Source organism: Lithobates pipiens, unplaced genomic scaffold (genome assembly GCF_037356315.1).
Source record: "Lithobates pipiens isolate NorthernLeopardFrog02 unplaced genomic scaffold, aLitPip1_a1.2 Scaffold_1, whole genome shotgun sequence".
Taxonomy (NCBI): domain Eukaryota; kingdom Metazoa; phylum Chordata; class Amphibia; order Anura; family Ranidae; genus Lithobates; species Lithobates pipiens.
Window position 1 is genome coordinate 253,170,985 of NW_027507685.1, and position 12,282 is coordinate 253,183,266.

General features: G+C 45.5%; 1 protein-coding gene across 6 annotated transcripts in view; it reads right to left on the reverse strand.

The window, feature by feature from the left end:
* Positions 1–12,282, reverse strand: part of DACH2 (dachshund family transcription factor 2) — a 669,978-nt gene that overhangs the window by 180,447 nt on the left and 477,249 nt on the right. For all 6 annotated transcript variants that reach the window (XM_077485215.1, XM_077485223.1, XM_077485208.1 and 3 more), the window contains one exon: positions 3,807–3,979. In XM_077485215.1, coding sequence (XP_077341341.1) covers positions 3,807–3,979 — 173 coding nt within the window. The remainder of the gene's footprint in view (positions 1–3,806; positions 3,980–12,282) is intronic.

Sequence of the window (12,282 nt, forward strand, 5' to 3'; positions counted from 1 at the left end):
GACTAAGAATGGCGCATGCTCAGAAAGGATTTACACGGCGAAAGGGTGCTTTGCTGTGTATTGGACTTCCTATTTCTAGTCCCGTCGTACGTGCTGTACACGTCATCGCGCAAGCTTTCGACGGACTGTTTGTGCATCCGTGTGTGGTCAAGTCCGTTCATTCGAAATTTTTCTTTTGGCTGATTGAACACCAATTCCCACAGACACTCCAAATTTAGTAAAAAGCCCATCTCAGAAGAGTGAAGCCAACTCCCTTGACCAGTTTGGTGTGGAGGAACTCCAGTATCCTGCACAGAGCCCAAACCTCAACCCAACTGAACACCTTTGGGATGGATTGGAATGCTGAATGTTAGCCAGGTCTTCAACATCAGCACCTGACCACACTAATGGGTACTAATTCCAACAAACACCCTCCAAAATCTTGTAGAAAGCCTTCCTAGACAAGCAGAGACTGTTAGCCCTTATACACACGATCGGAGATTCCGACGGAATGTGTCCTATCGGACCGTTTTGTCAGATATTCTGACTGTGTGTGGTCTACATCGGATTGTTTCCATCGGAATGTCCTACGGACCAAGTTTTCCAACTTGCCGGTAAAATTTTCCGACAAAATGCTCCTATCGGACATACTCCGATCATGTGTAGCCTACTCCGACGGACAAAGTGCTACGCATGCTCAGATCAAATTCCTACACCAAAGCTATTGGCTACTAGCCTGAACGTAGTCCCGTCGTAACAAAATAACGTCATCACCTTATGTACAACCGGATTTTCCGACAACTGAGTCCGACTGTGTGTATGCAACATCACTTCCGGACCTCTTCCAGAATTAATCCGTAGGAATTACTCCGACGGATTTGGTTGTCGGAATCTCCTACCGTGTGTACAAGGGCTAAGACACAAAAACGGGCCAGCTGTGCAACGAAAGGCAAAAGGCAAAACTTTGGGGAGATTCACCCCCTCTATCCTGTGTACCATTATCTCTGGAAGTGGGAATAACAGAAAATGCCAACATTTTGGGTTGTCCTCAGCACAGAAGATATCTTCCAATGGTGAAAAACAGGAATTTTGTTTTACTTACTGTTTTGGCTATGGGACATGAAGTGGAGGAAAATCTCCCCATCGGGTCACATATGGAAAAAAAGAAATCCCTACAGGGGTTGTAACCGTCCCTTACTCTATCCAAAATAAAAACAAAACAAAAAGATTTTGCTTTTAGTTCTAATTGTTAAGTTTAAGTTTCCAGTGTAGTGAAATGGTATTGCACGGCACTGAGTGGTACAAAACAAAGCCCCATATGGGACCTCCTCCACTAACGTGTTTCACCCAATGATGGAAGACAGTCTCTACAATTAAGCTCATCTTTGGGTGTGATGTGTTATAAGAGGAGGTCCCCGGTGGAGCTTTGCTTTGTACAAGAAATTTGCTATAGAGTTAGAACAAGCTCCTGTCTAGTGTAAGCACCCAACAGTTGAGGATATGAGCTGATAAAGGGCTTGTGAGCTGCATGCAATTTTTCACAGCCCAAGAAGACATGGTTTGATCTGGTTGGAGTTTGAGAACATGAGTTTCCTGCACCCAGCCCTGACCTCAACCCTACTTAACACCTTTGAGATGAATTGGAATGGGCATTGTGAGCCAGGTCTTCCCATTCAACATCAGTACCTGAACTTACAAATGGACACAAATTCCCACAGACACCTTCCAAAGTCTTGTGGAAAACTTTATTGAGGTATTCCCAGAACTTCCAGAACTTCTACTTTCAGAGTCCCTGCCAGAACTCCCAATGGTGCTTGCAGAACCCTTGCCACGACTTCCAATGGAACTTGCAGAATCCCTTTACAGGACTTCCAACGGAACTAGCAGAATCCTAGCCAGGACTTCGAGTGGAATTTGCAAAATATCTGCCAGGACTTAGAATGGAACTTGCAAAATATCTGCCAGGACTTCCAATGGAACTTGCATAATTTCTGCCAGGACTTCCCTTCCCTCAAGTATTCCCTACCAGAATTCCCAGTAATGATGCTTCATGTGTCCTCTACTGGAAGGGTATTTAAGCCCCGGCCTTGAAATAACTGGTGCTGTGTCTTATGGCCAGGTACCCTTATGCATTAGCTGTAATACTTGCCCATGAGGTTGTCTGACCATTGCTGATCTGGATTGACCGGCAACTATCTTGCTTGCTGCCTGCCTTAACATCTTTTCGAACCTGGCTGCACTCTTGCTTGTTCCCTGCCTAGAGCTCTGCTTGGACCTGGCTGCACTCTTGCTTGCTAAATGAATGACCTCTGCTTGGACCTAGCTTTACTCTTGCTTGCTCCCTGCCTAGACCTCTTCTTGGACCTGGCTGCACTCTTGCTTGCTCCCCGCCTAGGCCCTCGCTTGGACCTGGGTGCACTCTTGCTTGTTCCCTGCCTAGACCTCTGCTTGGACTTGGCTGCACTCTTGCTTGCTAAATGAATGACCATTGCTTGGACCTGGCTTTACCCTTGCTTGCTCCCTGCCTAGACCTCTTCTTGGACCTGGCTGCACTCTTGCTTGCTTCCCGCCTAGGCCCTCACTTGGACCTGTGTGTACTCTTGCTTGTTCCCTGCCTAGAGCTCTGCTTGGACCTGGCTGCACTCTTGCTTGCTAAATGAATGACCTCTGCTTGGACCTGGCTTTACCCTTGATGCTTCCTGCCTAGACCTCTTCTTGGACCTGGCTGTACTCTTGCTTGCTCCCCGCCTAGGCCCTCACTTGGACCTGGGTGCACTCTTGCTTGTTCCCTGCCTAGGCCTCTGCTTGGACCTGGCTGCACTCTTGCTTGCTAAATGAATGACCTCTGCTTGGGCCTGGCTTTACCCTTGCTTGCTCCCTGCCTAGACCTCTTCTTGGACTTGGCTGTACTCTTGCTCTCTCCATGCCTAGACCCTTGCTTGGACCTGGGTGCACTCTTGCTTGCTCTCTGCCTAGACCTCTGCTTGGATGTGACTACCTGCTGCCTGCCTAGATCCTTGCCTGGTACTGACTACTCTCTCATCTGCAGCCCTGTGAACAGCCTCCATGTCATAGCCTTCCCGTCAACAACATTGGAGGGACGATCTTGAGGGTAGCAGCCTGCTGACAGTTTGCAGTGATGCCAACCAGGACCACTAGCATCTCCAACCCATCTCCACCTTCAAGACTTTCTGGTGAACACCAAATGTTGCTTAGACCCTACGCCTCCGGTGAGCCTGCATCACCTGCCAGGGTTCACCATAACAGCCTTTCAATGGAGTGAAGGCTGTTGTAGCCACAATGGGGATCAACTCCATTATTAATTTCCACAGTTGTAGAATAGAATGTCCAACTGCAGCTGTCAGAACGACGAATGACAAATTCGCTATTATGGGTTGCTGCCTGCTCTTCTCTAGTCTTGCAACATCATAAGGGGTTAAACATACCATTTTTCAGTTTCGTACAGTATTGCAAAGAATATGTATATATATTTTTTTAAATGAACACATTATAAGTTGAACAATGAATGCAGAATTTCAGAATCTGAATTCCTGTACAGGTCTCTAATGTTATAGCTGATCTCCTGTTGGCCTTCTAATATTTCCCAAAATGTTATCAGGAATCTGCTTATTTTCCCGCTGGTTACGCAGCGGTCACCAAACACGCACGTCACGTGCAGAGATGTGCAGTGGCAAGATGCAGGCCTCGGCTGCAGGGGTTAATGCATGCAACATTGTATCATTGATAGCAACAAATGTGACATTAGAGCCAGAAGACAATGGCTGCAGAGGGCGAGCCGTGCCTGACAGCTCAGCCATTGTTCTTACCTTGATGACGGAAGCGCCCACTCTAGACAGAGGACTGTGCATTTGTGCAGCTGCGGCCATATTCGCTATAGTATTAAGGTGATTCATCTGATTCATCGCCATGGCAACGGATGCAGGAGGTAGACTGACGGGCAGCAGGGGGTGGGGCATCATCATGAAGGGTAATTCCAATCCTAAAAACGTCACACACAAAAAAAAAATAAAAATCAGGTATTAATAAAGGAAGCAGATTGACTCCACATCCGTTTCCTGTCCTCTGTTCTCAACACAGCCTAATAAAAGACCTTATTATGCCTTTACCATACAAGTTCACGTTCTGGTGGATTTCAATCGATGATTGCAGCGTTTGGTGCGCAATTTTGGATCAGATGAGATCAGAACATTTTTTTTTATAGCGATCGGATAGGATGGAAAACATCTTGTTTTGTCCAGCTGGTGTGAAATGTGCGCAGTGCGCTCCTTCTGTCATTTGTAGATTTTAGTGTGCAGGTAAAAGTCATGGTTAGGTGGTAGTGAGTGACGTCACTAGCCATTTTTTGTTTGTTCCGCAGTTTAATAACAAAAATGGAGGACCAAGATAGGTATGTGTAATATCTCAGCGAAGAATGTAAGATGGAAATTAAAATGAGAGAATAAGATGGACTAGAGAGAGAGAGCGAGGGGGGAGGGGGAAGAAAGAGAGAGAGAGAAAGAGAAAGGGGGAGAGAGAGAAAGGGGGGGGGAGAGCGAGATGGAGAGAGAGAGAGAGGGGATAGAGGGGGGAGAGAGAGGGGAGAGAGAGGGGGGATATGGGGAGAGAGAGGGGAGAGAGAGGGGGAGGGGCAGAGAGAGAGGGGGGAGAGGGAGAGAGAGAGGGGAGAGAGGGGGGAGGGAGAGGGGGAGAGAGAGGGGAGAGAGAGAGGGGGAGAGAGAGAGGGGACAGAGGGGGATAGAGAGAGGAGAGAGAGGGGAGAGAGAGGGGAGAGAGAGGGGGAGAGAGGGGGTGGAGAGAGAGGGGAGTGAGAGGGGAGAGAGAGAGGAGAGGGGGGAGAGAGAGGGGAGAGAGAGGGGGGAGAGGGGGAGAGAGAGAGGGGGAGAGAGGGGGAGAGAGAGGGGGAGAGAGAGAGGGGGAGAGAGAGAGGGGAAGAGATAGAGGGGGAGAGAGGGGGCGAGAGGGGGAGAGAGAGGGAAGGGAGGGGAGAGGGAGGGGAGGGGAGAGAGAGGGGGAGAGAGAGAGGGAGAGGGGGGAGAGGGGGAGGGGGAGAGAGAGAGGGAGGGAGAGAGAGGGGTATAGAGAGGGGGAGAGAGAGAGGGGGAGAGGGAGGGAGAGAGAGGAGTATAGAGAGGGGCGAGAGGGGGAGAGAGAGAGGGGGAGAGAGGGGAAGAGAGGGGGGAGAGAGAGAGGGAGAGAGAGGGGTATAGAGAGGGGAGAGAGAGAGGGGGGAGAGGAGGAGAGAGAGAAGGAAAAGAGAGAAGGAAAGCGATAGGGAAAGAAACAAAGGGAGAAACTACAAAGAAACCAAAGTTTAAAAAAGAGAGGGGAATAGAGAGAGAGAGAGAGGGGGGAGAGAGAGAGAGGGGGAGGAGGGGGATAGAAAATTATAGAGAGGGGGCAATAAAGGGAAAGAAAGAGAAAGTGGGGGGGAGAGAGAGAGCGGGATAAAGAGAGGAGGGATGAGAGAGAGGGAAAGAAACAGAAAGGGGGAGAGAAAAAGAAAAGAGAGAGAGTGAGGGGGGGGGGGGGGGGTAGCGAGAGAAACTAAGAAAAAAAAAGAGAGACAGTGGGGGAAAGAGAGATAGAAAGATAGAGAGTGGAAAATAAAGAGAAAAATAGGAGAGACGAGAGAAATAGGAAGGGGGAGCTAGAGAAAGAGGAAAGAGTGAAAGAGGGATGAAATCAGAAAGAGGAGAGAGAAGGAAAAGGAAAAAAAAAGGAATGAAAAAAGAGAGATAGTGGAAAAGAGGAGAGAGAAAGGAGGAGGGGGACAGCAGAAGGAGAAAGTGGGACAGTAAAGTGTGAAAAAGGGACAACAGAAACAGGAAAAAGGGACAACAGGGAGAAAATTAAATAATAGGTAAGAGAGGAAGAGGGACAGCAAAGAAAAGGCTAGAGAAGAGAGAGAGGGGGGGGGGAGGACATCAGAGAAAGGATGAGGGACAGTACAATTAGGAAAGGGGACAGCAGAAAGGGAGAAGAGAAGTAGAAAGAGGAAAAGATCAGTAGAGAAAGGTAGAATGATAGCAGAGAGAGACATAGAAAAGAAAGAAAAAGAGTGGGAGAGAAAGATAGAGAGAGAGACAAAAAGAGAGGGAGAGGGGTAGCAGAAAGAAAGTGGGACAATAATGAGAAGAAGAGGAATAGCGGAGAGAGGCAGTAACTAGAGTAAAACTGACTATACTGTACATGGATTCAAGCAACAGGAACTGGACAAATTTCAAACCATGTCTGGCTGTTCCTGTTAACATCAAGTCAATCTATTGATCGACTTCTCAACAGTCCTGCTGGAAATTTTTCGCTCAATCAGAGCATGCAGCCCATATATCCTGCAGTGATGATCAGTGTATTCTGATAGTGGGGGAGTCCCACTACCATCAGAATACAATGACACAACGGGAAGGATTCCTACATCCATAATGAATGTGTGGATGGGGAAATTGGGTCAGTCTTGTTCGCTCTGCCAGCTTGCTGAACCATGGATGTCCAATGGAAAAAATTGAACCATGTATGCCCAGCTTCAGAACAACAGAAAAAATGGACAAGTAGAGGGAGGGAGAGGGACAGGTAAAAGAGGAAGAGGAAGAGGGTCAGGCAAAGCAGAAACGGGAAGGGGGGCAGGAGAAGCAGAAAGAGGAAGGGGGAGGGAAAGAGGTAGAAGGACAAGAGAAAGAGGAAGGAGGACAGGAAGAGGAACAGGAGAAAGAGGAAGAAGGGCAGGAAGAGTGACAACAGAAAGAGGAAGGAGGACAGGAGAAAGAGGAAGGAGGACAGGAAGAGGAACAGGGGAAAGAGGAAGAAGGGCAGGAAGAGTGACAACAGAAAGAGGAAGGAGGACAGGAGAAAGAGGAAGGAGGACAGGAAAAAGAAGAAGAAGGACAGGAGAAAGAGGAAGACGGACAGGAGAAAGAGGAAGAGGGGAAGAGAAAGAGTGACAAGAGAAATAGGAAGAAGGACAGGAGAAGGAGGAAGAGGGGTTGAAGAAGAGGGAGAGGTTCAACGACAATCGACAGGAGTAAGAATAATGCTCCGTACACAGGGTTGGATTTTCCGACGAAAAATGTTCGATGGGAGGTTTTTGGTGGAAATTTCGACCAGGCGTATCCTCCATTGGATATTTTTGATTGGACTTTCTTTCACACAAACTTTTTGAGCTGGTTCTCAAATTTTCACAAAATCCGTTGTAAATTCTGATCGTGTGTACACAATTCCGATGCGCAAAGTTACACTCATGCTCGGAATCAAGCAAAAGAGAAGCACTGGCTATTCAACTTCATTTTTATCGGCTCACCGTACGTGTTGTAAGTCACCGCGTTCTTGAATTTGTCGAAAGTGCTTTGGAATTTCGGACAAGATGTGTGTGACTGTGTGTATGCAAGACAAGTTTGAGCCAACATCCGTCTGAAAAAATGTATGGATTTTGTTGTAGGAATGTCCGATCGTATGTATGGGGCATAAGAGGGCCAGGAGAAATTGAAATGGGGTCAGAAGAAAGAGGCAGAGAGACCAGAATGAATAATAGAGACAAGTAGAGAGGGGGAGAGGGACAGGAAAAAGAAGAAGAGTGACGAGAAGCAGGAAGAGGAAGAGGGGAAAGAGAAAAAGTCACAAGAGAAAAAGGAAGAGGGGCAGGAGAAGCAAAAAGAGGAAGAGAGTGGAAGGAAAAAGAGATATTGGGTCAGGAGAAAGGGACAGAGAGATCAGAATGAAGAATGAGGACAAGTAAAGAGGGGGAGAGGGACAGGAAAAAGAAGAAGAGTGACACGAGATGGGAGAAGGAAGAGGGACAAGAGAAGGAAGGAAGAAGAGGGACAAGAGAGGGAAGGAGGAAGAGGGACAGAAGAAGCAATAGGAAAAGGGGCAAGTAGAGAGAGGAAGAGGGACAGGAGAAAGAAGAAGAGGGACAAAAGAGAGCAAGAGTGACAAAAAAAGAGCAGCAGGAGAAAAAGGAAGAGCAACAGATGAGGAAGGGCGACAGGAGAAAATTGAAGAGCAAATGGAAAAAAGGAAAAGGGGCAGGAAAAATAGAAAGAGGGGCAGGAGAAAGAATAACAAGTAGAGAGAGGGAGAGGGACAGGAAAAAGAGGAAGAGTAACAAGGGAAGCAGAAAGAGGAAGCGGGACAAGCAGACTGGGAGAGAAGGATAGGAGAAAGAGCAAGAGGGACAAGAGAAACAGAAAGAGGGGCAAGTAGAGAGAGAAAGAGGGATAGGAGAAAGAGGAGCAGGGGCAAGTAGAGTCGGGAGAAGGATAGGAGAAAGAGGAAGAGGGGCAAGTAGAGAGAGAAAGAGGGATAGGAGAAAGAGGAGCAGGGGCAAGTAGAGTGGCAGAGAAGGATAGGAGAAAGAGGAAGAGGGACAAGAAAAACAGAAAGAGGGGCAAGTAGAGAGAGAAAAAGGGATAGGAGAAAGAGAAGCAGGGGCAAGTAGAGTGGGGGAGAAGGATAGGAAAAGGGGCAAGTATAGAGAGTAAGCGGGACAGGAGAAAGAGGAAGAGGGACAGAAGAGAGCAAGAGCGGCAAAAAAAAGAGCAGCAGGAGAAAAAGGAAGAGCAACAGATGAGGAAGGGCGACAGGAAAAAATTGAAGAGCAAAAGGAAGAGGGGCAGGAAAAATAGAAAGAGGGGCAGGAGAAAGAAGGACACGTAGAGAGAGGGAGAGGGACAGGAAAAAGAGGAAGAGTAACAAGGGAAGCAGAAAGAGGAAGTGGGACAAGTAGAGTGGCAGAGAAGGATAGGAGAAAGAGGAAGAGGAACAAGAGAAACAGAAAGAGGGGCAAGTAGAAAGAGAAAGAGGGATAGGAGAAAGAGGAGCAGGGGCGAGTAGAGTGGGGGAGAAGGATAGGAGAAAGAGGAAGAGGGGCAAGTAGAGAGAGAAAGAGGGATAGGAGAAAGAGGAGCAGGGGCAAGTAGAGTGGCAGAGAAGGATAGGAGTAAGAAGAAGAGGGACAAGAAAAACAGAAAGAGGGGCAAGTAGAGAGAGAAAGAGGGATAGGAGAAAGAGAAGCAGGGGCAAGTAGAGTGGGGGAGAAGGATAGGAGAAAGAGGAAGAGGGGCAAATAGAGAGAGAAAGAGGGATAGGAGAAAGAGGAGCAGGGGCAAGTAGAGTGGGGGAGAAGCATAGGAGAAAAAGGAAGAGGGACAAGAGAAACAGAAAGAGGGGCAAATAGAGAGAGAAAGAAGGATAGAAGAAAGAGGAAGAGGGAAAAGTAGAGTGGGGGAGAAGGATAGGAGAAAGAGGAAGAGGGACAATAAAGAAAGAAAGGAAGGAGAGATGAAGAGGGCAACAGGAAGAGGAGTAGAGAAAAAAAAATAGGTGGAGAGAGACGGCTGAGATAAAAAATCACATTGAATGACCCAAATGCTTACACTAAGAAAGAAGAACAATAAAGCAGTCACTCCGCAGCACAGGTTTTCAAACCACAAATTCATATTTTTACCTAGCTGACCTCTCTCTCTCTGGCATACAAAAAAACAAAAGACTCAAGTCTCTATTTAAAAATGTAAATGTGCCTTACATATGGTTTGACGTAACCTGTGAGAAGGACCTGATTATCATAAATTTGCTCGTAAATCAGATTTGCAGGAAGGCAACATTGTAACAATTCATCACTTACCAAATGTAACAATAATACATAATTACATTTCTGCTGAAACTGTAACTGACTGAATATCTGAGCCCATAAAATAAAAGTGGGATGCGTGGGGGGGAGGGGGGGGGGGGTTGTGGTTGCCCGGCCGCTCATTACATCTCAAACTTTTTCAGCTCAGAAAAAATGTTGACCTACCATTGAGCCGAGCACATAAAATTTGGACAGAAATATTATTTTACATGGAAAAGTGATCAGTCACAGCCCTGACTTCTCATCTATTCTAAATTACCCAGGGATAAATTCCGCATATATCTGGAATATATATGACCTCGTTGCATACTTCACATCATTTAATTCTGGGCTAAAATTAATTTTGGACGACATTTCTGATTTTATGTCCACGCCATAAATTAATGAATTAATCATAGACTTCTTGTTTTATGATCTACTTCCCACTATAATTTTACAATGAATTATACAACAATCTAGCCTGATATTAAATATGATTCTGGGACAATTACATGCTATTTTTTTATTTTTTTCCTGCCGTCCTTCGATTCTTTCAGATTCACAGCTACGCATGACGTTCTTGGGCATACGGCAGAAAAATTCAAAATGCAGGTAAGAAACAATTCCTAAGTAATTAACATGCCAATCTTATTGTGCCCTCATTTGTCCGATTTCGTCTTGAAGCTGGAGTTTGAAAGGCAATGTCATAAAATCTTGCAATATATTAAAATGCGCTTATTAAAAGAAAACTGTAATGGTTTAGCATCAGTTTTAGGCATTTATGTTTTTAATTTATACGTTTTTTACAAATAAACATTTCATTACATATGCCCCATGACACCATTATCACAGAGCATTACAAAAAGTGTTGTAATACTGAAGATCGAACGAATAGGATACACTATAATATACTATAAATAACCTACAAATATATTTTACTTTAATATACTATATCTTTGCACATTTTTGCCATATTTAGGACGTCGGCCATGTTGATCCCATTCAGAGATATATTATATGTCTTATTTGTTTTAGGGAACTACATTTTTGTCAGTCACTTAATTAGCTCATTATTCTTTTCACTGAGCCCTCAAAAAGGGAAGGATATATTATACTTTAAGTGGAGTTCCACCCAAAAATGGAGCTTCCGCTTTAAGTGATGGTGACCCCCTAACATGCTACATTTGGCATGTCATTTTTTGGGGGGGGGGGGGTACCCAGTTTTTACAGGCACCCAGCTCCCACTTCCTCCTCTGGCTCCATGATGCCAGAAGTTCACCTCTCCCCCTCTCTCTCTGCAATCTTCTGGAACACATCACAGGTCCCAGAACACTGCCCGGCCATTCACAGTGTGCAGCACGGCTCGCACATTACGCAATGCGCCATGGCTCTGAAGCCACAGCCGAGCGCCCATAGTTAGAATTCCGGCACCATGGAGAGGGAGGGGGAGAGGAGCGGGGCTTCCTACGCACGCATCCCTGGACAGTGGGACTGGTATGTGTCTGATTATTAAAGGTCAGCAGTTACACTTTTTGTAGCTGCTGACTTTTAAATGGATGGAACTCCGCTTTAAGTTAATATTATAAGCATGTGGCTTAAAATGTTTGCCTACTGATGATCTGCCCATTCCCAAGTTGTGATCCATATCCTTTGGTCAGGTATCTTCTGGACTGCCATTGTTTTCATTTTATTTTGTAAGTGGGGGGGAATTTTCAGCTTTCCTATGTAAGGTAAAGTGGTTAAGGGGTCTTTTGGACTCGTTCCCAGTTCAAATACTTGTCTCTTGGATAGCCAACTTACAGCTTGTAGGGTTGGCCCACTGGGGCCCCTGGCAATCAAATACAATGGCCCATCTTGACTATAGGGATAATTGGTCCGGTATATGCCCTATGGCGACATGGGAGAACATTACTTCCAAAACACAATTTAGATTATTCTGTGTGGTGATATTGTGTATTATAAAACATTGTATCATTGTCTTGATATATTTTTGTATTGGTTTTATATTGCTATGTAGAAATATAACCCTTGGTACCCCAATGAAGATTGTAAAGCTCAATTGAAACGCGTTGGAGAGCCATTGGCAGACCAAAATTTACAGTACTTTTCTGCCTTCCTTGGGGAGGGGGGTTTAGAGGCGGTGTGATGTTTTTAATAGTTAAATTAGAGATAAATGTACATACAAAATTTTAGGTTTTGTACAATAAAATATGATTTTATGATAGATACTGGGTTGCTGCATCAAAGTCCCATGGGAGAAAATTATTTTTCAGCTAACTTCTAGCCTTTCATCTCTGACCACCAGTTAAGAAAGAGACACCAGCAACAGGAAATTCCTATATTCATGAATGACAAAGTACAATTATAAGGTAAGATTTCCAATCTCTACTGGTAGGAGTCAGTCCTTCCATGTTTAAATTGCCATAGCGGAAATATGGTCTCCGGTATGGTCAATTAAGTAAGATATGGAGGAAAATAATTATTGGGTGGGAGAACTTGTTATAACTTCTGCAGTTCTTAAGAATCCTATAGTACTGATCCATTGGGATCTGCTTAATGACATGTTTTGGGTGACTACTTTGTGCATGTAGGATAGCATTAGTAGCTGTGGGTTTGCATTACAACGTTGTAGCAAGGTAATTATTAGGTCCTTTATAGATTGTTATACTCAAAAAAGAGAAGGT